General features: G+C 38.6%; 1 protein-coding gene across 3 annotated transcripts in view; it reads left to right on the plus strand.

Annotated features, from left to right (window-relative positions):
* The window catches only part of LOC129710720 (lysine-specific demethylase 2B-like), a 138,420-nt gene extending 112,266 nt beyond the window's left edge, over window positions 1-26,154 (plus strand). For 2 of the 3 annotated variants that reach the window (XM_055657908.1, XM_055657907.1), the window contains 4 exons: window positions 14,262-14,425; window positions 20,780-20,941; window positions 23,351-23,563; window positions 23,914-26,154. In XM_055657908.1, coding sequence (XP_055513883.1) covers window positions 14,262-14,425; window positions 20,780-20,941; window positions 23,351-23,563; window positions 23,914-24,110 — 736 coding nt within the window. In that variant the 3' untranslated portion in view covers window positions 24,111-26,154. Of the gene's footprint in view, window positions 1-14,261; window positions 14,426-20,779; window positions 20,942-23,350; window positions 23,564-23,913 lie in introns of those variants that run through there. The other variant, XM_055657910.1, reaches the window with a different exon arrangement.
* Window positions 26,155-26,389: the final 235 nt, after the last annotated feature.

Genomic DNA, 26,389 nt, shown 5'->3' on the forward strand with positions numbered 1-26,389 from the left:
AGTTGTATCGGAGTGTCTGAGGCTTGCTTTATTTGCTGATCTCGACCAAGGAAATATCTGGGACAATACAATTTTACTGTTTTTCCTACTGTCACCCTGATCCTCTGGCCAGAGGAAATCAGCTTGGATTTGTAAGCTTGCTCAGTGAGAATCGCAAGAAAGGGCTATTGTGGATAGGAATAGGTTTGACAGTCATACTTCTTTCCTTCAGTGACCTTCAACACAGATTCCCATTTGATTAAAAAAAAAGTATATTTAGGCAGAAGAAAACATCTTTAGCAGTGTTCAATGGATTATAAATGAACAATACTCATCCTCAAAGCATCCTTGATCCATTGTACTCATAAACTATCTGATTATTTTCTAACTTTTATAGTTTATTTATGAAGTAGTTCCATTTATATCCCTGTAAAATAACCTATATCATTGTTTTAATTTACTGTCACTGACAATTTATTCTGTAAAGAGCAAAATGTATCCTATTAAGAGTCTTAAAAGTTATCATCAGATAATGACCCACCTTTATTAAATGATTTTCTTTTAGCAATCTGAGTTGCACAATGCCAGCTTGAAGGTGTATCACAAGGTTTGTGAAATACTAATATTTCAGCTCAGTAGCTTAGAAGCTGAATACTGTGCATTGCTTCCATGCTGTATAGGTGCTATTCCTTTCAGAAATAGGTATGCTGATAAATGTGTACATTGATATATATAAGCTGTCAGGAATTCTGATTGGGCAGGTCGGTCATCTTGGAAATTTTCAAAATGGGGTTATACCTAATATTCATGAATCACTTTGCTCAATACTTGTGCTTTCTTTGTATGTGTGAAATATTCTAGATCAATTTATAATGAACAACCTAATTATCTCAATAATATATTTTAATAATGTATAACTTGAGGGCAGTTAAAATGCCTACTTCCAGACTCTGTTTTCGAGCATCTATGGATTGATCAGCATTTTTGTAGGCTGGCCTGGATGATTCCCACACTGATGGACCATGTGTTTGCAGGTTTGATTTTTCCACGGCTGTGTTTGATTTTCTGTGAAATGACCTTTGGTCACACTTACGTGCCTAGACTGCTCTCGCCATGGAAGCCAAGGTCAAGTTGACAAAACTTTCTCACAGCAGGATCCTTCCAAGTGGCCACAGAAGACAGTTCCCAGGTTTCACAATTTCCATTTGCTCAATATTACATCGGAAGGGATATTGAGGAATGATTTTGACTGATTTCAGCGATGAACAGTTATAAAACTTTCAACATGCAGCTTGTTGTGGATCGGAAGACCTTCAGCAGAGCGTGCCATTTTTGCAATGAAGAACACATGACTTTCATCCTGTGAACGGCCTTGCTACTGAATTTCCAGTAGCTAGTAATGCCAGATAGCATAAGGATTGCGTCTGTATACACTCCAAATACTGTAGCCTAACTGTGTAAGGAGGACTAAACAAATAGAGGTGGAAAATGCCATAAGAATCCTGAAGATGGAATATTATTTTCTGCACCAGTTCAGAGGAACCCTATAGTTGTCATTGTCGTCTTAAGTTGCACATCTTTAAATGATAAGGTAGAAGATGACGAACAGTACAAGTTAGAAGAGATTGACAGCCTCATCTATCAGCCAGACAGGAAGAAATACTGTTGGCACAGGTACAAGGAACTCCAAAGGAACCTTCATAATTCTAGTTCCCAATGCAAGCTAATTAATTCCCTTTGGTATATGCCATATGCCGGCAACTTTATGTGCCAATATTCAGGTGGGGAACCCATGTTACTTCAGTGATTTGCTGAAGGGGTGTGATTCAGTCTGATAGGTCACAAGAATGTCACAGAAACAACTTCTATTGTGTTCTTCTGTGTGACCTCCTGGCCTTCCTTGATGCACAGGATCTTCCCAATAGCATGCACTTATGACTGGGACAGAGTGAATTTTAAGCTTCATTCTCTCCCTATGCCCTTTTCAGTGCAGCTATACTACGTGTGCTTACTATCTAGTTGTCATGGGGAGAGTGTCTTTAGAGGCTTTTGCCATTCCCAGTTTTCTTATTGTACACTTTCTGCGATTTGGACTTCATTTGCAATGCCATCATTTATTGCCCATCCATAATTGCCCTTGAAAAAGAGACTGCACTGCTGCCTCAAACTACCAAAGTTATTCTGGTGAAGATAATCCTACAGTGCTGTTGGAGAAGGAATTCCAGGATTTAGACCTAGCAATAAGCTCTTGGAATGGGCCTCATTCATGGTGGAAAGGGTTTGGGGTGTCAGGAAGTCACTTACTCACTGAAGGATACTCATGCTAAGACCTGTTCTTGTTGCCATGGTTTTTGAGTTTGTGGTTGGTGATCCACATGATGTTGATGATGGGAGACTTGGCAATGGTAGAGCTACTGAGAGTCAATGAAAGCTGGTTAGATTTTGACCTATTGCAACTGGTCATTGCCTGCTACTTCTGTTGCACAAATGTTACTGGACAATTATCTTTAGCTCATGCCCAAATGTTGTCCAGCTCTTGATGACTTTAAATAAGGGCCTCCTCATTTGCTTAGTAGTTGCCAAGAATGGTGCAATCATCAGCAAACAATTCCACCTCCAATATAATGGAAGTAAAGTTGTTGATGAAGCAGCTGAAAATAGATAAGTCTGGGACATTACCCCGAGGAACTCCTACAATGGTGTCCTGCAACTGAGATGATCGACCTCTGATCACCCCAACCAGCTTGATTTCTGTGAGCTATGAATCCAAGTGCTTTCCTTTTGATGCCCATTGATTTCAGTTTAACAAGCGCAGGTTGATGCCACACTAGGTCAAATGTAAATGTGATGCTAAAGGCAGATACTGCTGACTTGTATTTTTGAATTTGGGTCTTTTGTTCTGTGTTTGGGCCAAGACTGTGATGAGGTTTGGACTGAGGAGGCCCTGTAAGACCCAATGTGTGTGTTGACGTGGAGGTTATTGAGGACTAAGTGCCACTTAATAGTACCATTGATGACAGCTTCAAGAAAACTTGATTAGCCAGTTTGGATTTTGTGAGCAGAGCATACCTGGGCAATTGTCCACATTGGCTAGATTCCAGTATTAGTTAACTGGAGTAGTTTGACTGGAAGTGTGGCTATTTCTGGAGTGTAGAATGCTTGTGCCATAACAAAGATATTGACCGATCCCATAGTCTTTGTATCTGATGTGCACTGCCATTTCTGCACATTAAGATATCTGAGGTTTTAGAATTGGGTACTGTCCTGAATATGTGTGTAACTTGCCCTAATGCCAATTGACAATGAATTTTGGCCAATTTCTCATGTTTCTGGGAAATCCAATTTGCAGAGAACAACAACACTCAACCAAAAATAGACAAAGATCCAAATTCTTGGAGATCTGATTTTCATGTGCGCACAATATGTTGTGTCGCATGCATAAACAATTAGATCAAGAATCAAAGTGTAGCTAGGATCTTTAGTAATCTGCACCCTTCACATCTGCTGCAAATATGTATTATTAAACACACATCTCCAAGGGTTACTCATTGTGTTCTACTTGATATTGTTTGACAATGTAATGAATGCAAATCATGGTGTATTTTGGAGACGGTTAGGAAAGCAGTTGCAAAAGGGTGAATGTTCCTTTCAGAAAGTTTAGCATTGATGGCTTAATAATATTTAAAATTTTCAACTAATCAGAAAGATTGCTGTGAGATCACTGAAAGTTAATCTGCAGTTGCTGCAAGTAATTGGAAAAGCAAACTCTGAATTTTGCAAGGGGTTTTAACTACCAGAATAATAATTTATTACTATAATTATAGGACTGGTGTGACTGCATCATTGTATACAGATTTGGTTTCCATGCCCATGGAAGGATATACTTGCAACGGAGAGAGTGCACTTTAGGTTTACTAGACTAGATTGATTATTGAAGATTGTCCTGTAAGGCAAGATTAAACCTCCTAAACTGTATTCCTGTAGAATTCGGAGAGATGATCTCCCTGAAACGCACATAATTATGGGTCTTGACAGGATGGATGCAGAGTTGACAATTACTAAAGGGATGTTTAGAACCAGGGGTCACGAAGTAAGGGACCAGCTATTCAAGACTAGGATGCAGCGGATGCTGACAAATTCTCTTTCATGTTATTGACATGTTTTCGGACTGTTCTCTTCCATGATTTTCCCTATGTACCATGTCTGTATCCACATTACATACATCACAAATAAAAAGTATTCATTTACGACTTCATTTGCCTCCCGTGGCGCCACACATGGAAGAACTCACTGATCCTTAAGGGGACCCATTCTCTTCCCAGTTAGCCTTTTGCTCTAGCTATATTGAATCACATTCGAAAGTAGTCTTGCATTGAATGCTACTGCCTTTTGATGATTTTGTACTGAAACTGTGAAATTTGAGTTGCACTGTGTGCGAAAGCATGCTTTGCAGATACAGTTCCCCTGCAAATAGATCACAGAATCTCATGCCTACTTTGTAACTTAGCTCGTATAACTGTAAGCAGCTTAAATTATTTCTCAAGGTAATTATTTATTATTTAGATGCAGTTTTCATTAGAAATGTGAACATTTAATCTGAGATTATGTGAAATTAAAATGAACAATTTGGGTTAAAATATAAAATTTACACAGATAAATCAGAGTATTCTTCCATTTGGATATGTTGACATTACTTTATTTTAAAGATGCTAGAAGAAATCTTTCCTTTGTGATTTTTGGAAGATTAAATTTTAAATCACAGCAGTACAGTGGCACAGATGGTAGAGCCGCTGCCTCCGCACCAAAGACGGGTTCAATCCCGACCTCTGGTGCTGTCTGCATGGAGTTTGCATGTTCTTCCAAGTGTGTAGGGAATGGATGTGAAAGTGGGATAACATAGAACCAGTGTGAACGGTTGATCGATGGTGGACCAGTGTGGACTCAGTGGACCAAAGGGCCTGTTTCCATGCTTTACCTTTCAATCATTTCAATCAATTGCTCAAATATAAGCATTCTACATATGGAGGTGGCTGATTACTGTTTCCCAAACAATGTACCTGATCAGAGGGTGGAGAACCAGTAGTCCATTTAGAGGATTAACTTGACAAATTATTTTTCTCAGTTCATTTTATGCCAATCATAACTGAGTTATTCAACCTTAGCCAAATTGTACCTTAATTTTTGCTGACTACAGGGTTAATGCCCTGAATCTCTGGATGTGCTGTAGATCTGTGCGGCTGAGGCATTGCTATTATGAGGCATTCCAATGCCATAAGAATGACAGAAATTAAAAGCTATTTGTGGCTGTTCCAAATGGAACCCCTGCCTTTCATTGATTCATACTGCAGTTGCAGTGTTGACCTATGCATAAATTAAAATTTAGACTAGCTGTTAGATTTGACGATCAATAAAAATTAAAAAGATTGCACCAAAATTCCCAATGTTGATCTCTGCAATCTTAATAATAAAACAGATCTTGAAGTACTCGAGATTCATTTTCATGAATCATCAAGACTTAAATGCACCCTGGTAATTCTGATGATTCATTTTTTATATGTGAATGGACTTTGGCATTAATGTCCTTTGACCCTTAAATGTAGCAGTTTAGGCCATAATGTATACTGGCTGCTCCCTTTCGTAGCTGAATTATAGAATTTAATGGCAAAAAGGTGATGGTGAAATATTACACAAAACTAATTATTGATATAACATTGTTGGTAAATATGTGATTGAAGTAGATTAACAAACATGCTGTTAGACATTTAAAATTATGGATGACTGGATACGTCTGGGGGGGGGGGGGGGGGAGGGAGAGAGGAGAGAGAGCCTAGATAGTGTAAATAGGAAGAACCTGTTTTCCTATTGGAGGAGTCGAGGATTGGGAGGGAATGGATGGTGGGCAGGGAGATTAATTGGTTGGTGTCACCACAAAACTTCTCATTTAAAAGCCCCAGTAAAGAAAGATGGGATTAAAGTTGGTGGCTCATTTTTGACTGCCACAAACACGATGTTCTACTTTTTAAAGTTCTTTGGCTAGATCTCCTGTGGTGTTGTGCATCATATAGGCAATGATTTTTGCTTCATCTTGACAGATGTGGTTGGCCATGTGATGTAATATTTTGCTGTTGGATTTTAGCATTGTCTTTTAAGATAAATAGAATTGCTGCATAGAGTCTTTCATTGTCATAATTCTATCTTTGCCTTTTAAGTCTTGGTTTCAAATGTCAGGTAAGAGTTTGTGGCCAGCTTGACTCCAGTTGCTGATGAGTGTCCTGAACAGTTGTTTTTCAGGATAACATAAAATTTATGTGCACTATTTAAAGAAAATCTAAGCTATATGTGTTGGTGTTTTATATTACAGAACGTGCTTTAATGATCATTAAATCCCTAGTCCACCATTAATATAGGGTTTCTGTTTCATTATAAGGCATGGAGGGAGCAGGGAATCTTATTTCTAGCTTCAGTGATGTACTCAGATATACACTGGAGAAATGTGCTGTAATGCCTCAATAGTTGGTCTGAAAGCTGCTCCTGAACCACTATTTGAAAGTTATTTTGAGCTGCAGTGTCTGTTCATGTTATATTTAGAAACTGATAAGAAACCCGGCTTTGAGGGTAGAGTGGAATAAGGTGGATGTTGCATAGCACCTGGATTTGAGATTAAAGTATTTTTGATATTTTCTAGTTTTAGAACAGGAACTTCATCTTTCCCGCTCAACAGACACCAAAGGATATTAATAGTATGGTTATTTGGGGGGAGAGAATTTTGAAGCAAATAACATAATTGGATAATTTTGAGGTTTGTGAGCTCTTCTAGTTCCAGTACATTATGTGAATAAATAACCGTTTCCAACACAATGATAATCTACACTTTTGCTTGATGCTCAAAAGTGTACATTAGTGTAATTAATGTATTGGAACTAGAAGAGCTCACAAATACGTTAGATGCTTGTATGTTAATATTTTTGAAGAAAGAAGAAATATTATAAAATATTAACGTTCTTAACTGAGGTTTAATTCATTTGAAAATTTATTTTTCATTTTAATTAACCAAAAAAATGCCCAGCCATCGTAATTCTCACATTCCTAGCCAAAGCCCAGTGGAATATCCTGAAATGCACTGCGAACATTGTTAATTGGTTGCTTGATTTTTAAATTGAACCAAAACAGTTCTGAATGCCGAACTGTACATATAATTTGTCATATGATTGATAAAATAAACCAACACTCTTTGTACTCATTTGTATAAAAGAACTTGAATATCCTTGAGATGTAATTGCATCATCTCAACATAGGGCTGGTCTGAAAACTGTATATAAATCTGTTTTTGAAGAGATTCGTAGTAGTGCAACCACTTTGTGCTTGCTGCTTGCCTTTCTAAGTGATATATACTTCACCGAGACTCCAACAAATAATGGATTAACTTAACTGTACAACTAGTTATACTTTGGATACATTTGTGAATGGCTTTATTTATACTTCAGAGAATATAAGAGACATGCCAGTTGGCAGCATGGAAGATGTTTTGGTTGGTGAGGGGAAAATCATGCCTCATGAGAGATTTGATTTTCAAATCCTTTGCTATTGCATTTGTGGTTTTTGGAGTGGAATTCCAAAATGCATCTTTTTCAGATATTGTGTTTACATAAATGGAGTTCTGCCACTGATGGAAATAAGTGGCTGGAGTCTGGATTTAGGTAGGGTAAGCTCTGGTGTCACTGCCATTTATATCGCAATTGATGCTTCTATTCTTGTAAACCACCTGAAATCAGGATCAAGCTAATTACATAGTGCATGCTGTTGTGTAGTAGTTTGGTAAGACTACATCTGGGTACAATGTCAAGGGTTAGTCTCTTTATTTACGGAAAACAATATTTGCCTTGGAGACAGAGACGCAAAGTAACTCGGCAGATCGGGCAGCATCAGAGGAGACCATGAATAGGTGACGTTTCGGGTTGGGACCCTTCAGATTGGGAGGCAGTACAGAGAGGATTTATTGGATTGAATCCTGAGCAGAATGTGTTATCTTATCAGGAAAGGTTGAATAGATTTGTCCAATGGTCACTGGAATTTAGAATAATGTGAAGTGAACTTATTGAAGCATATAAGGCTCTGAGTGGGCTTGACTGGGTAGAAATGTTTTCCTAGTGGGTTAAACTGGAATAGTGGAGATAGATGTGGATGCAGGTTCATTAAACAGTGAACATACACAGTGCAGTCCATTACACAGGCTAACCTTCCTTACTCCCCTTGTGTCCCTTGCACTTTTTTAAATCTCCACTTTCTCTGCGGCAGTAACATTGGAATGCTGTAACACTGTTCTACACTCTAGTTATTTTTCACTACACTACCTGCTGTACTTATGTAGGGCATGATTGTAATTGTATATGACATGATTTGATTAGTCTGAGGAAGGGTCTTGACCCGAAACGTCACCCATTCCTTCTCTCCAGAGATGCTGCCTGTCCCGCTGAGTTACTCCAGCATTTTGTGTCTACATGATTTGATTAGATAGCATTCAAAACAAAGTGTTTCACTATCTCGAACACATGACAAAAATAATAAACCAGTACCAATATCAATACCAATAAAGATTTGCCACTGGCTATAAAATGAGGAGGGATTTCTCCTCCCAGAAGCTTGTTACTACTTTGTTACTACTACTATTTAAGTAACACTACCCCCAAAAAAATAAGGGTGGCCTGCGGGCTGCCCCTTTGTTATTGTAAAAGATTCCTCAAAGTTCATCTGGCATTAAGCTGGAAGGCTGGAGATTTGATCAAGAAGTACTGGACTTTTATTCAGTTGCAATATGTGATTTTAATGATGCCAAAAATTGTTGAGTTGCCATTGTGATCTGACAGAAGGGTTGACATGTGCATTTATGCTGTTCTAACTACAGAAACCCAGAATTTGCTATCAATGATTTCTTCCACTGCCCCACCTTTTTGGGTGCAACAATGCTGATGCAGTCAAACATTTTTTGTGGTGATGCTTTTCTAGTGAGGATGCACAATATGAAGCTGTCCATTGGCAGAAACAGCATGTGGTGTTTCTGCAGCTGCCCTTGCGCAGCCAATGTTTTTGATTTATTTTGCATAGGCACAGTGTTCCCACACTGGGCAAGTGCACACAGTATTAGGGTTACACGAGTAAGTGTGGAGGATCTGACCATGAATAGAGATGTGCTCACACAGGAAACAGAGTGGTTTATAAATTAGGTGCAATACATTGCCAGTTTCACAGTTGTTGAGCAAATTTGATACTGTGACTCGCACTGGGCCTGGCCACTGATTCGACAGTGTTCAAATCCTTTAGCAGAAGACTCTATCACAAAAAGGAAAAAAAAAACCATTCAGTTGGTCTGACAAAACATAATGATTGAAGGAACCGAAAGAAATCTCACATATGTCACAACACCAAGAAAGCTTTGTCGACAGTTAAATAGCTGAGCAATGAGCCCCAGAAAATGTAGCAAATCTCTATTGCACCAGATAAACAGTAACACACCTACTACTTGAAAATGACAAACCTCAAACAGACAGTAGAAAAAGAAACTGCAATGAGAGGGATGTAAAGCAAGCAATTTCAAAACCCACTTCATGTCATCAATGACCTTTTCCATTTCAGCTTGTGTAAAGACCAGCAATTCCACAGTCCATAACAGTAAAAGCTCACACTGAACAGACAAATAAATTGGGATCAGTGGTAAGGGATTAGCTGCTGAGACTGTTCAATACCTTGATGTCTGGAGATGAATATGCATAACTGCACTACTGAATTTCAGTGAAGATCCCTCGGATCAGGCGAGCTTTTGGATCGTTCCCTTGATTTATCATTTCCACAAACCACAAGTGGAACCACACTCTAGACTCCTGACAATGTGATCACTTACCAGGATCTCAGTAATAGGCAATTCTGTCAATAATCAAGTGTTGCTTTGGAAGATCTGTAAGATGGCAAAGGACAGTCATCTGGTCCAGTTAGTCCACATATTTGTGGAAAACTGTTCCTATGTCAGATTCAGAAAAATCTTTCAAAATGTTGGACTACTCCAAGGAAGTGTATTGGAAATCCTAGTCTTTAACATTTACGTCAATGACCAACCGATTCATCCAAACACACAGAGCTTTATCTACGTCGGTGATCTGAGAGTAGATGTGCTGGTGAGGGATCTTGTCTAGACGAAGCACACTGTAGGTGCTTGGCTCACTGCTGGTGATCAACTGCAATCAAATGCAAATAACTAAAAGGACCATGGTGAGGTTAAAGTAAAGACAAAAATAGAAGTATTGTTGGCCATGTGCTCAGTGCAATTCAATAAGCACAAGGTCCTTGTGATGGGTAAATGGCACAATGAGGAATGAGGTATGGGGAACAATTTTGGAAGAGCTCCAATGTATGGAAGATAAAAGGAGATATGTGTAGGAAGGAACTGCAGATGCTGGTTTAAACCGAAGATAGACACAAGAAGCTGGAGTAACTCGGGCAACATCTCTGGAGAGAAGGAATGGGTGATGGTTCGGTTCGAGGCCCTTCTTCAGATTGGTTAGGGATAATGGGTTGTCCCACTTAGGCGAATGCAGGAGACTATGCAGTCGCCACATGTTCTCGGGTAGTTGCCGGGGAGTCGCCTTCATGGTTGCGAGGAGTTCCTGCATTCTGGGAACTAGTCGTGATCTCATTATGGTCGCCGCGAATGGAGAGTAGCGAGAGTTCTCGTGCCGTATGTGTGTTGGCAGGAGGTCCTAATGGGTTGCCAGGAGGTCGAAGGTTCTCATAGGTTGTAGCCGGTGAATTTCATTGGCTGATTGGGGGGAAAAAAAAGGTAAGCAGCAGTTTTCAGGATAACCGACCGGTAACGCTAAATGTCCGCCGAGCTTCACAGCCGTGTATCACTGGCTTCTTAAAAGTTGTCTCCACTCCTTCCTCTCCCCCCCCCCCCCTCTTTTAAAGGACTTACCATACAATGTGCTTTAGCCGTCTTAATTACAGCGCCAACCTCCCTATTCATCGCGGTGTGTGTCTGTATCACCTTGGCTTTGCACCGTGTGAATTTTTTAGACGGGGCACCGATACAGTTATCATCAATGTAAAGGAGATAGAGTTTGGGGATAGGACCAGTGTACACCTGGAACGGGGATTGTTCAATGTATCCTATAAAATGGCAGGCACAGCTGGGGCCCATATGGGTGTGGGTGTGGCCATAGCTATACCTTGGACTCGGAGGAAGTGGGAAGGTTGGACCGGGGGGGATAGGATGGCGCCAAGGTATGTGGAAATCATTTCCATGGGACAGGAGCAGGCAGAAACAATGGGTCTGCCAGGGCAGTTGTGTTTGTGGGTTTTGGGGAGAAGATAAACTGGCTGTGCTGGGCTGGGAAATGAAAAGGTTGGAGGCTGGGGAAGGAAGACAGCCAGAAGTGATGAAATCAGTAATGGTGTTTGAGATTAAGGCCTGGTGTTCATCTGTGGGATCATGGTCCAAGAATAAGTAGGAGGAGGTGTCTGAGAGTTGTCGCCTTGCCTCAGCCCGGTAGAGGTCAGCGCGCTAGACAACCACGGCACCTCCCTTGTCGACGGGTTTGATTATAATGTCAGGGTTGCTGTAGAGAGGTCTCAAGAGGGTAAAAGGTGATATAGTGGTTAAGAAAAGTTTCGAACAGTTGAGCCGAAATGTAACAGTTTGAAAGCATTATCGCACTCTTTGCTCATCAACTATTCAGGTCGTCTCATTATTTCTTCCACCTTGGCTATGTTATTTTAAAATTGTGTGTTGAAATCTTTGTTATTTAATGGTACACATCTTAATTTTTATCATTTGACAGTTGGAGAGGGTGCGTCAGTGTGGGTTTCATCCAGAAGAAGAAAAAAAGGAAAACTTTGTTTGGAGAAAGGATTCCCATGACCCAGTTAATTTAATGTTAATATAGCTCATAAAAATATAAAAGAGACCAAGATATGCCAAATAGATTTTTAAAGAAATATCAAAGAATGAACCACGTATACACTTTTTAATTGAATTCAAAGAAATCAATGTGTTTTTAAAATGACTCATTTATACAATGCTTACTTGTAAACATTATTAGTGACAGCCATTTGGAGGAGTGGAATAGCATGAAGTGACTGTAAAGACAGCATGTTGTTGACATTAGATCTGGGACGTAATTGGTCAGCTAACTTGCTGTACAATTTCCAGCTGGTATATAAATGCTGCCACATGCTGGTGAACTTTGGATTACATTCCAGTTTTACCATTGCATGCTCAAGAAATTGGAAATGAGTGTTGTCAATAATCAATAAATGTCAAACGCATTTGTACGTGATATCCTAAAAATGTGGGTATCACCCCATTGGCCAGAAATGTGAGTGTATTTATTGCAGAATCACAAAACTGAAAATGCACCAAAATTGCTTCAGTTCCCTTTTGGTTACATGCTATTGAAAATACAACTGTTGCTGCACTACAATGGTTCTGGTCAGCAGAGGTAAAAATACCAACAGAAGTGGAACAGAAATTTGACGATGCGCTGTACAAGTTGATTCCTCAGCAATATTTGTAATTAAGCAGTTTTAAAGTGCAACTGACCTGAGTTTTTATTGCTTTTAGTATAGGGGGGTTGCACGGAAGGTCACTTGGTCATAGGGCTCGACGCACGAAGCCGCTAAATCCAACTGGAAGACATCCATCACTTCTGGTGTATGTTATTAATGCTTGAAACGCGTACTTTCCTAACTGTTAAAAACCGCCAAAATGTTGAATTTTTACGCTGAAAAAAATTGTGGGAGTCGGGGTAAGTGTGAGAGACATGTACCCAACTTCAGAATTCCAAACGTGAAGCGAAATGAAGGTATAGAGAAGCGAGAACTGAAGGGACTACAACAGCTAAAGTGCTTGGTAAACATTGAAAATATTTGGAATTATCGCAGTTTGCTCACTGCATTTCATCAAGTAAGGCATTATTTGTGTTTTTTTGATTCCTTTGGCATCTAAAAATTCTCAGAAGTGATAAATCTGGCTGTAAATTTTTCTTCAGATGCATTTTCATTTTGTATGTAAAAACCCACGAGAACCATGGGCGATTTAAAGAAATTACAGCCAGATTTATCAATTCTGAAACTTTTTAGGTGCCAAAGGAATCAAGAAAAAACACAAATAATGCCTTACTGTTGATGAAATGCAGTGAGCAAACGGCCAATGTTCGCCAAGCACTTTGGCTGTTGTTGTCCCCTTCAGCTCTCGTTTCTATCTACCGTCATTTCTCCTCACTTTTGGAATTGTGAAGTATGCTAAATGTCTCTCACGCTTATCCCGATTTCCATAATTATTTACAGCGCAAAAATTGACAATTTCAGCGGGTTTTAACGGGCCCGCTACGCTGGAAACAATGGTAAGTGCCTACCTGCAGTACATCGGGTGTAATCCATTTGGAGTAGCGTAGCAACAGTACGGGTCATGGGTCGTGACCCGACTGCCGTGAAACCTCCCTATTAACACACCTAAACCTAATTGAAAGTTTTAAAAGTATACATCGTTATGCATACTTTTAGAAATCTGTCTTTAAAATTAAGAGTGTTGTACCTCTAAATTGAATAATACCAACAACTTGTGGACAACATAATCTTGGCTTGGCTTTCTAATGCCATTATTATGGAATATATGAATTTTGGTAGTTAAATCTGCATTATTATTTTGAGATGGAAATTGAATGCACACTTTGCACATCTCAATCTTAGTATTGGGCTCTACCACACTGTCATAGTTGATACATGCTTGATGCTAACTTGCACAGTAATATGGTTTCTAATGATCGTCAAGTATTGGAAAAGTTATTTTAATGTGTGATAATTGTAATAATATTTATTAAAGCTTCATAGACTTTTTTCCAATCCCAAGATATCTGAGTTTCCAATTATGTTCCAAATTTCTCTGAACTTGCATGCAGTTAAATAATTGTGAAATACACCGTTTGGAGTTACAATGCAAGTATTCATGTTGGAGAGAGTCTTGCAAACCAATGTGGTTTGTAAAACTCTCCAATGTGAATACTTGCATTGTGTTACTTTTTAGCTTTTGTACTTTAATGTAACCTCTGGCCAGTGTTACAAATTGCTTTTGATGTAATAAGAATTGGCATCCCTTTAAGAACAGAATTTATGTGCTGTTTTTATTTGCTAGGACTGCATATAATGGTGGTATTTTGTCAAAATGCATATTTGATAACTTTTAACCAGTCTACTGAATGGTTTCATCGGCTGGCTTAATTTCTTATTGTTTGCAGGTGTTGTGACAAGCGGTTATGGACCACCATTAACTTGAGTCGCTGCAAATCGATCACTCCAACAATGCTGAGTGGGATCATCAGGAGACAGCCCATCATTCTAGACCTTAGCTGGACAAATATCTCAAAGAAACAACTCAGTTGGCTCATAAACAAGTTGCAAAGTAAGGGTGGATTTGGTTTGTTTATCTGTGCAAATAAGAAGAGGTGTATTGGATCTTGTGTTTTTATAAATCACTATTTTCGAAAAAGGCAACTGTGCTATCAAATTTAAAATACAATATTTGAAATATTAGAATTGTTCAATAATTTAACGTTACTAATTTAAATTTGGGTATGAATTTTAAGATCATTCCTTTTGTTCAGAACTTCTTTTAAAGTTGTAATATGGGAATACTGTAATGAAGGTTATTTCCATCAAGCATGCATACATGGATAGATTATTTTGCAACATGCTTGGTTTCTTTTGCTATTGTACAGTTTGCAGGCCCATTTTGCAGTATACTGGCCATTCTATGGACACTAACCAATTCAGGAAATTCAAATTTGTTTAATGCTTTCCAAAAGGTAAAGATTTCCCAAGGCATTTAACGTTCACTAAAGCTTTATTAAATAATCACTGTTGTGGCAACCACTTTGCTCGAGGCAAGGTCTTAAACCACAGAAGGTAAATTACTAGTATTTTGTGTTTGTTACAGTTGAATATTGCCACTTCAACCATTAAGGGCCTAGGTTATAAAGAGATTTGATAGGCTGGATCTGTTACCCAGGAACAAACGAGGCTGGAGGGGCGACCTGATAATGGTGTGTAAAGTTGAGATGCAATACAGTGGCTTGCAAAAGTTTTCATACCCCTTGAACTTTTCCACATTTTGTCATGTTACAACCACAAACGTAAATGTATTTTATTGGGATTTTATGTGATAGACCAACACAAAGTGGTGCATAATTGTGAAGTGGAAGGAAAATGATACATGGTTTTCAATTTTTTTTACAAATAAAAAACTGAAAAGTGTGGCGTGCAAAAGTATTCAGCCCCCCTGAGTCAATACTTTGTAGAACCACCTTTCGCTGCAATTACAGCTGCAAGTCTTTTGGGGTATGTCTCTACCAGCTTTGCACATCTAGAGACTGAAATTTTTGCCCATTCTTCTTTGCAAAATAGCTCAAGCTCAGTCAGATTGGATGGAGAGCGTCTGTGAACAGCAATTTTCAAGTCTTGCCAGAGATTCTCAATTGGATTTAGGTCTGGACTTTGACTGGGCCATTCTAACACATGAATATGCTTTGATCTAAACCATTCCATTGTAGCTCTGGCTGTATGTTTAGGGTCGTTGTCCTGCTGGAAGGTGAACCTCCACCCCAGTCTCAAGTCTTTTGCAGACTCTAACAGGTTTTCTTCCAAGATTGCCCTATATTTGGCTCCATCCATCTTCCCATCAACTCTGACCAGCTTCCCTGTCCCTCCTGAAGAAAAGCATCCCCACAGCATGATGCTGCCACCACCATGTTTCACTGTGGGGATGGTGTGTTCAATGTGATGTGCAGTGTTAGTTTTGCGCCACACATAGCGTTTTGCATTTAGGCCAAAAACTTCAATTTTGGTCTCATCTGACCAGAGCACCTTCCTCCACATGTTTGCTGTGTCCCCCACATGTCTTGTGGCAAACTGCAAACGGGACTTCTTATGGCTTTTTTTCAACAATGGCTTTCTTCTTGCCACTCTTCCATAAAGGCCCGATTTGTGGAGTGCACGACTAATAGTTGTCCTGTGGACAGATTCTCCCACCTGAGCTGTGGATCTCTGCAGCTCCTCCAGAGTTACCATGGGCCTCTTGGCTGCTTCTCTGATCAATGCTCTCCTTGCCCGGCCTGTCATTTTAGGTGGACGGCCATGTCTTGGTAGGTTTGCAGTTGTGCCATACTCTTTCCATTTTCGGATGATGGATTGAACAGTGCTCCGTGAGATGTTCAAAGCTTGGGATATTTTATTATAACCTAACCCTGCTTTAAACTTCTCCACAACTTTATCCCTGACCTGTCTAGTGTGTTCCTTGGGCTTCATGATGCTGTTTGTTCACTAAAGTTCTCTAACAAACCTCTGAGGCCTTCACAGAACAGCTGTATTTATACTGGGATTAGATTACACACAAGTGGACTCTATTTACTAATTAGGTGACTTCTGAAGGCAATTGGTTGCACTGGATTTTATTTAGGGGTATCAGAGTAAAGGGGGCTGAATACTTTTGCACGCCACACTTTTCAGTTTTTTATTTGTAAAAACATTTGTAAAAACCATGTATCATTTTCCTTCCACTTCACAATTATGCGCCACTTTGTGTTGGTGTATCACATAAAATCCCAATAAAATACATTTACGTTTGTGGTTGTAACGTGACAAAATGTGGAAAAGTTCAAGGGGTATGAATACTTTTGCAAGCCATTGTATATAGCCAAAGTGTCTCTCCCGTGGTAGCGGTGTCTAAAACAAGAGGGCATAGATTTAAGATGAGAGGAAAGTTTCCATTTTCCCAAAGTGGTAGCTGATATCTAGAACAAGCTTCCAGATGAGATCGTGGAAGCAGGACCACATTTAACAGTCATAACATTTAAGAGGCATCTGGACAGGTATTTGAGTTAGAAAGGCATAGAGAGAGATAAAAGAGTGCAGAGGCTGGAATCCTCAGCACAAAACAAACTGTTGGAGGGACTCAGTGGGTCAGGCAGCTTCTGTGGAAGGAAATAGATGATGTTTGAGGCCATGACCCTTTTTGAAGACATAGAATGTGGAATTAATGCAGGCAAGTGAGATTAGTATAGATGGGCATGATAGCCTGCATGAACACGATGGGCCGAATGGCATGTTTCTCTATTGTACAACTTTCCTATGACTGAGGAAGATTTTGATTTAATTAAATTAACAACTGATAATTATGTTGTTCCTTGAAATCAGAGGATTAGATAGAAACAAAGAAAATAGGTGCAGGAGTAGGCCCTTCGAGCCTGCACCGCCATTCAATATGATCATGGCTGATCATCCAACTCAGTATCCCGTACCTGCCTTCTCTCCATACCTCCTGATCCCTTTAGCCACAAGGGCCACATCTAACTCCCTCTTAAATATAGCCAATGAACTGGCCTCAACTACCTTCTGTGGCAGAGAGTTCCAGAGATTCATCACTCTCTGTGTGAAAAATGTTTTCCTCATCTCGGTCCTAAAGGATTTCCCCTCTATCCTTAAGCTGTGACCCCTTGTCCTGGACTTCCCCAACAATGCAGTTTATGCAGTTATGATGTATACACTGCATATAAGAAAGTATTTTGTTCAACATATAATTGTTAGCGTTTGTCTAAATTAGTTACATTTCTATCTTAGCCGTTGCTTACAACAAAAACTAGTGCACTCCAAATTAGTCTATGACATAGTTTGAAAGAAGTTCAGAAACTGACCAAAATCAGACTGGTGTTAAGTGTTTTAGCTTGAGCCTTCCTCCTTGTATGAAGTGGATTTGTGCCTCCATTCACGAGGATGATTGTTTTTCTGAAGTCTGCAATCCACCAATTAATCATACACAGTGCATTTCTGTGGTGCTACACACCAGCTGTAACACAGTGAAAAATGGAAGCTTAGTGCTGCTTTGTATCCGTAGGAAATGATAGTTTGGCAGAGTTCTCTTTTTTGAGTATATGCTTATAAATAACTCCCAATGTTGCACGAAATGTTGTTGTAGCAGGACCAATTAAGCATAACCACAAGTATTGGTTTATATCTAATGACCATGAAACTAATGAGCACACATCTTAGATGTGTTTATTTTAACTACAGATTTTGATGTATTTGAATACAGCAATCACTGGTTAATCTGAATAATGCAACTTAAAATCAATTTGAAAATCCAAGCCTTGAGCACTATTTTGTCCTGGAAAGATTTAATTCTGAAGGAACAGCTCGTCCCTCTGGTTTTCATTCTTGTACTACTGCCAAAAATAGATCTGTGCAGATTGTCTTTGATTCTGCAAAACAGTAAATGGGAGAGGGGGCAGGGATGAAGAGGAACAGAGGTAGCATTTTCCCTCAGAACTAGAAGGGTTTATGTCTGTCTTCAGATCATTTCAGCATACACTTATATTACAGAAGCACTTTAAACATGTAATGTGAGCATTTGACTATATTAAGTGTGCCTTCTATTATATGCAGCTGAAATTTTGATCTGTCCGTTTATACGTTGAAAGTAAGGTGACCGGCTGTCCTTTGGGAAGACGGCAAAGTGGTTTGGATGATAAATTAATTCTTATAGAAATAAGAAACTTATTAGAAGTGGTCAGTGATTGCTTCTCCCTGAAAATCATAATGTTGTGAAAAGCTTGAAGAGCAGAGGATGATTTATGTGGAAAGATTGAAGTGTGGAGCTAAAAGTGGAACAGCTTGCTGTGATTAAAATTTGAAATGTACAGCACCACACAATGACTCAGCAGCTTCGTGTGATTTTTTTTTAATTTATTTTTTAAAGGCAGCTAATTGTTTGTGTCTACCAGAGAGTCGTGGACACAACATCTACAGATGGACGTATTCAAAAATAAAGGAGATTCTGCATTTGCATCTGGCAATTGTAATTTAATCCAAGACCAATTTTAATGCCCCAAATTTTCCATTTTAAACTGATTCAGTTCACAGTGCATTTGTTGCTGTTCAGAAGCTCCTGTTGTATTTCCTTGTGGTTTTTATGTCACATGGATATGAAAAAAATGAGCTTTTAAGTGATCCTATTGTCACTTAACTGTAGTTTGCAGTGTGAAAGATAATCAGTGTATGGGTGCATACCTTAAAGTAGAAGGTAGACACAAAATGCTGGAGTAACTCAGCAGGACAGGCAGCATCTCTGGAGAGAAGGAATGGGTGACGTTTCGAATCGAGACCCTCCTTCAGACTCTCGACCCGAAAGGTCACTTTCCTTCTCTCCAGAGATGTTACCTGTCCCGCATAGTTACTCCAGCATTTTGTGTCTACCTTTGATTTAAACTAGCATCTGCAGTTCTCTCCTACGTACCTTAAAGTAGAGTCCAGTTGTTCAAAGGGATAATTCTCCTTTGATGATCTTGTGTTGGTTGAAAACTCTGCGTCTTTACACACAGTTTAGTTAGTATCAGGTTCTGAACCTGTGCTCTCTAATGTATGGGATATAATGCTGTAAGTGTTCTTCTGTTAGCTGTGGCTTCTCAATTGCAACAAAATGGTATCTGGTAGCTCAACTGTAACTAATCCTGTTTCTTATGTTCTAAAAATGGAGAAGATATTGAACAAAGCACACTAAATTCTCTGTGACAATAACACTTATATGTGCACCCAGATGAGTTAGTAACGTTATCGTTTATTCTGATTATCGGGTGTATTATATTTTGATACAAACATAGGATATGGAAAATACAACCTATTTTGCCGTTAATATTTTAAATATAAAGAACCTTTTTTTTCTGAACCTTCACCCTTCACTGAAAGCATATCCTGGGTTTTTAGTTCTGGCCTATGTGTAATGTTCCCATACTTTCCAGATTGCTTGCTGAACCAGCATTTTAACTTTCAGTGATCCATGTACAAAGAAGCCAGGTCTCTCCAACCACAAATATATTTTGATTTGATGCCATTTGAAAAACAAAGGTAGTATTTTCCAAAGTAGATTACATAATTTTCCCAGGTTAATATTCCATTTGCCACATCCTTGTCCTCGCTTAATCTTTCTGTAACTGTTTGTCTTTCTCCCTGGCCCAGCACTCCTCCTCTGCCTCTTTCTTGCAGCCCACACTGCCACCTGGCTTTGTATCATCACCAAATTGACTGTATTATACATGATCCCCTCATCCAAATTATTAATATAAATTGAGAAGTAGAGCTGCAGCACCATTTGTCATGGCCTCTCAGTAATATTTCATTTCCTGCCATCAACATAAAATACCAACTAAAGCTGTCAACTGCGTCATAGAAATTATGTCAACTTTCAGTTCTATAATGAAATGTTATTTTGTTGTACTTGTGATGCATTTGTGGAGGCGGAGAGTACCCAACAAAAACAGATACATTTTTGTATTTCATAATAATATAGAGATCAATTGACTGTAGGGTAAATGTTCATTATATACCAGTAGAATGCTTCCAGTTTTTTGCCCAAAAATTAAAACAAATGTTTTTCTTCACATTTGAAAGTCCAAGTAGTCTTTCTATACTCGAGGGATTAACAATAAATAACATAGCTTTTCCTCTAAGGCAGAAAGAGAAATAATTCTGTTGTAGGTCAATGTCCCTCCACTTGCCACCACATGCTCCCAAGTGCCTTTTTATATCCAATAAATGTTGTGTTCTGGTGTGTGAGAGGTACTGCATATGTTCAAGAATAGTCACAAAATATATAATCTTTTAAAAGCTTCTGGTAGCTCTGAGAATGGCATTGGTTAACAACTTATGAGCAACTTGTGTATATGTTTCTTGTTTCTTTAAATTAAGTAATATTAACTTTTTTTAACAGATTTAAAAATTCTGGCACTAGCAGGATGCATCTGGAGTGCGATCTCTGCACTTTGTACATCGAGTTGTCCTCTTCTACGCATGCTCGATCTTCGTTGGGTGGAGGATCTCAAAGACTCGCAAATGAGGGAGTTGCTCTCACCGCCTACAGATTGCAGAGTAGGTCAGTTGAAGGTGTAGTGCAAGGTGCAAGCTGCATAGTTCAATTTTTCAATGATTTTGCAAACATGTTTCTGATTTGCCCATTAACTTTACTGACAATAAAGATCAAATAATCTGAAGAAGGGTCCCGACCCAAAACGTCACCCATTCCTTCTCTACAGAGCTGCTGCCTGTCCCGCTGAGTTATTCCGGCTTTGTGAGTCTACGGTTTAAACCAGCATCTGCAGTTCCTTCCTATGCAAATAGTTTTCATCACTTCTGATAGGTTGAGGCTGCCTGATTACGTAGAAAGATTGGCTGTGTATTTTGAATAGAACAGTCTGCTTGGTGTTCTGTCATCAATTTGTTTAGCATTAAATTGATTGTTGGTAAATGTTCTCTAACAAAAGGAACCCAATCTCCCCCATCTTTTGCTTCCTTCCATGCTTCCTACCCTTCCCCCAAGAAAAATATCGACATATCCCCAGTTAATGAAATAAATTAAAAAATGAGACGCTTGATTCAGAAAGTAAGTGAATACGATTCAAATTGGGAATTATATACTTGACATTACACCCTGCGTGTGTCCAAGTCTCCATTAACTATTAATATTTCAGGAAGGCAAAAGATTACAGTCATGTAAGGTTGCTGGGTTGGATTGCGTTTACCTGTAATTGGGGCATTCAATTAATGCTACTAAAACTGTTTGGATACAATTAAACCAGAGTATCATAATTTTTCTATTTAAACTCTCTGAGTCTACCACTGATTTTTGAATAAAATGACTCTCTGCCTCTGATACATTTGGTTGCGCAGTTTTTAAAGGAAATATATAAAACTGCATTGAATGGTTTGTGTGTAATACCATTTTGCCATGAAGGGAAATATATAAAAAAATTTCATCAACAAATGTGGAATATGGATGAACAAGCTGATGGATAAAAAAGTGTAGAGTGTAATCCAGTAGAATCCACTTTGGTAAGATATTTGTTCATGACAGCTCAATGGTATTTACAAGTTTCAACCTTGATGTAGTTATTTTAATTAAACATACTTACTACTTTTATTACAGACTCAAGGTCCAGATAAAAGACAAGACATTACATAGAATAAATTACTTACAAAAACACAGTAAATTACTTACAAAAGCACAATACATCGTTTAAGATCAAGAATTAAAAAAAATGTCCAACAACGAGACACCTATACCAATGTCTCCACAGCTGAGATTGGAAGCGTGTAGCAAAGTGGAAACCTTATGTTTAATAAGGCCAAGATAATTTAATTATCAGTGTCATTAATCCGGCAAATAGATTTATACATAAGATTTCTTAAGACAGTTTGTGAAGTATTGACTCCTGCAGCCACAAACACTTCACTTGCACTACGCCATCTAGGCCTCTTAAGTAATATTCTCATGGCATAATTAAGCTACTAAGCTACTATGGTCTCTAAGCTTGCTTTTCTGTAGTTTGACCATAGGTGTGCAGTATAGAGTGGTGTACAATATACTCTGAACAGAGACAACTTCACTCCATCTGTACACGCACTAAACTTGCATAAGAGAATGTTTGCTGGTGCATACATCATACGGCGTTGCCTATAAATATCCACATCATCTGCCATTTGTTCTGTAATAAAATGTCCAAGATATTTTCCTTATTACAGACACTAAGATTATTATTGGACAATTTAAAATCAGGAAATTTTAGATCTTTATCCTCTTTGGTTCTACAGATCATAACAGCACTCTTACCAGCATTATATTTAATATCATGTTCCACACCATACACAGAACATATAGTAAGGGCAGAACATATAGTAAGGAGCTGCTGGAGACCAGCGCTAGATGGACTAAAGACCACAAGATAATTTGCATACATAATATGGTTCACTAGAGTATTAACAATCATGCACCCAGTATTACAGGCTTTCAATTGCTTGGACAGATCATCAATGTATAGATTAAAAAGAACTGGGGACAAAATTCCCTCTTGTCTGACACCATTGCTAACCCCTATTTAATTTTTTTGTGAAACCTTCACGGAGCTGTTTTGGATATCGCTAAGAGTTAATCTCATTAAGTATTAGAGCAAAAAAGGAATATGGCATTGAGCAATGGAGAGCATGTGGAGTTCAGGGAAGTGTCATGATTTTAATGCCAGTTGACAAGAGCACGAGGCTAGTTTCATGAGAGTCGACATTCCATAAGAGCATTCTAAGGCCTGTTGTTAAAATGTCAGACAGGTTAGTTTAACGCTCTGTTGCCACTTCCATATGTTCTCCCCTCTCCCCAGTAAGGGTCACCCTTTCCTTTTTCCCTCTCACTTCCCCCCTGCTCAGGTTTATTTTTGCAAATGCCTTGCTATACTTTCTAACTAATTTTAGCACAACATTTTAAAAGAAGATGCTCTTCCATTGTTTTCTATAGGTCATAACCAGAGCAAACTGTGCAACCTGACAGAATTTCATTTAGCGGGTTTGGATATTACTGACTGCTCGTTGGCGCTGATGATACGCTACATGCCAATGCTAAACAAGCTGGACCTGAGTCAATGTAACCACGTGACTGATCAATCCATTGCCCTCTTGACAGCTGCTGGATCTTCCACACGGGAAACACTGACTGAAATTAATCTTTCAGGTAAAGGACTTGCAGCATCTCATCAAGATCTTTTATTTCCTATGGTCTCTGAAAGCAGGAATTTGATCCTATAGATAAAGCCAAACATAGTCAGTAGTGACAACTATTAGCAAATTTAATCAGGTCACTATTTAAAGAAGCCACTTTGGAAAATGGGGAAATTGGACCAATCGTCTCTCTTGTTAATAGTCCACCAGTGATCCTTTAAGAGATCATATAATATATTAATGCAGGAGAACAGACATTGCTCTCCAAAAACAATGAAAACAGCTTTAAAATACAAAAAATTGCAATAGTAATGGTGTTTGTCAACATATGTTAATAATTCACCTTTAATCGGCTTCTTTCAGGTTGCCATCGAATAACAGACCAGTGCCTGTTGCTGCTTCAACACTGCCCAAACCTTAATCGAATCGACCTTCGGAGTTGCAAACTGATTTCTCCCCAGGCTTGCCAGCAGCTTGCGGAAGGGCTGGCAGGTGTCACCTCATTTGAACTCGTGGAAGACAAACTGTTAAAGAGAAGCAGTTTACAATTGACAAAGTAGCCTCATGGATGCCGATAAGCATTGCCAGAATGTTCCTCCAAGTCCTGACTGAAACAGCGCAATTGCAAGCTCTGGGGGAAATGCCTCCACTCTTCTAGCCGATTGCTTTCTGTGTGTCTGTATGGACCATGCTGTGACGGTCTGGAGTCGTCATGGCAATCATGTCCTTCACTGCTGCTGAAGTCAGTGATCCAATGACAGCTGTATAGTTTTGGAGGAAAATTACTGGTGTAATTATCTAGGCCTCAAAAATGAAGCATGATTTTTGGACAAAAATGTTTTTATATTGCAAATACAGGGTTTTAAGCATTACGCTCTGGTAATAATTCCTTCCTCCTTTTCTCTTCCCTCAAAAGTGTAGATTTAGAAAATATTTAAAAATACACAGAACTTGGAGGTATACGTAAAATTTCTGATATAATGCTTATTTGGAAATAAAAACACATGGGCTTAAAGATGGGCTGTAATTTAATTTTGGAAAAGACAATAACTGTTCTTGTCTAAACTTGATTGCAGTCCAAAATAATACTCATTACTTTTAAAACAGTACATTTTAATTATTTTTTTTATTCCACTGGAATGCCCGCTGTTTCAGTAGACATTCAGTTTTATCACACTGCATTTCCAAATGTTGATGAATAGGTGGTGCATGAATCTGCACCTTAATACTGAAATGAGATCAGTCAGATTGCAAAACTACAGTGGTGAAATAATTCCTGTAATTAATATCTTTATGTCATTCCTTCAATGGATTTTTCTCGGTGGCTTCCTATTCCTTGGTCTAAACAAACAAGCTCATTTATTTAGGTTACATTGGTTGCTATGAGATTTGAGTTCTGTTCAAAATTGTGGAGAAAGAACCTGCTTTGAAAATGAAAGTCCTCATGGGCTATATTGTTTTCCTGTAATATGTTTTATTACAACATTTTGGGATGTGTTTTAATAGTGAAAATGCTTCATAGCAACCCAAATTATCTAATTAAGTGAGTACATAGTGCTTTAATGGGGGAAAAAAATCTGAAATGTGCAGTGATTGACTTTCGTAAATATGAATACTCTGATGGAATAGCTTTTGTCCACTAAATGTGACAAAGAAAATAAAAATATGATAAGATTTAGACCACTAAGTAAACAGATATGTAAGATTTTTGAGAGTCCTATAACAGCTTGTTATATTCCATCACTGCAGTTCTAGCCAAGGGACAGAAATTTGGGATATTTTAGCCAGGTTAAATTTCTTGTTTTGTTTTTGCACTGGCAATGTCTTTTTTAAAAAGAACGTGCGTTGGGTTAGGTACTGGATTTTATAATAACTGAGTTTAATTATAAACCATTCCTACCCAAACATACCCCTTGCCAAAATGGTGGGCCGTTTGTTCCATTGTACATTACTGGTTCTCTAACAATAGGTTTTTAATTGGATCGGTAACAACCAGCCTGTAAATAACAGCAGAAAATATTTTTTAACTTAAGAATGCTGCCAAACACAACTAAATGGACATTTTATAATTATTTTCAGTTGTTACCATAGAAAGAACACTGGAGAAATTGCATTTAAAAAAAAAAAAAAAAAAAAAAAAAAAAAAAGATTTTAACTTCTAAAGGTCTGAGTGAGTTAATTTGTTCTTGCCCTGAAGATGAGAAGCCACCATGTAGACTGGGCCCGCTCTGAAATATCCATCATTTGTAATTTCTGAAGCTCTGGTGGAGCTTCAGGGGCTTGGTTCTAGTTTGGTCTGGTGATTTGCTATACTCACTTTATTTTACTAATTTAAACGTGTGTTCTTCCTAAGAACAAAGATTCTTGAGTTCTGTGTATTATTGGCTCGATTTTCCACCCAGTAAAAGTTTCAGTCATTAATCTGTTCCCTGTGGAGGGGGAAGTTAATTGATGGAGAACTTCAGACATCAAAAGCAATGCAGAAATATGCTTGTCTGCCTTGCTTTTCAACTAGAAGTGCTAGCAGTGTATGCTTCCAAGTACTGGCCACAGAATGCTACCTATGGGTAATACCTGATATGAATGTCATCTAACAAAAGAAAATAGATTAATTATCTGAGAAGGCACTATATTTCTTTCACATTTGCCCTTGAAACTGCAGATGGTACTTGCACATGGACCAATTCAAGACGGTGGCAGATATAAAGATCCTTGCAGTATGTTGCTTCATTCCAATGGGATTTGAAATAGATTATAATGTAAAAAAGATATGTAATAAATGTATAGCTAACGGCAAAGCTTTGGTTTGTTAAATCGAAAGGTAAAATGGCCAGGATAC

Source organism: Leucoraja erinacea, chromosome 28, assembly GCF_028641065.1.
Source record: "Leucoraja erinacea ecotype New England chromosome 28, Leri_hhj_1, whole genome shotgun sequence".
In the NCBI taxonomy this organism is placed as follows: Eukaryota; Metazoa; Chordata; class Chondrichthyes; order Rajiformes; family Rajidae; genus Leucoraja; species Leucoraja erinaceus.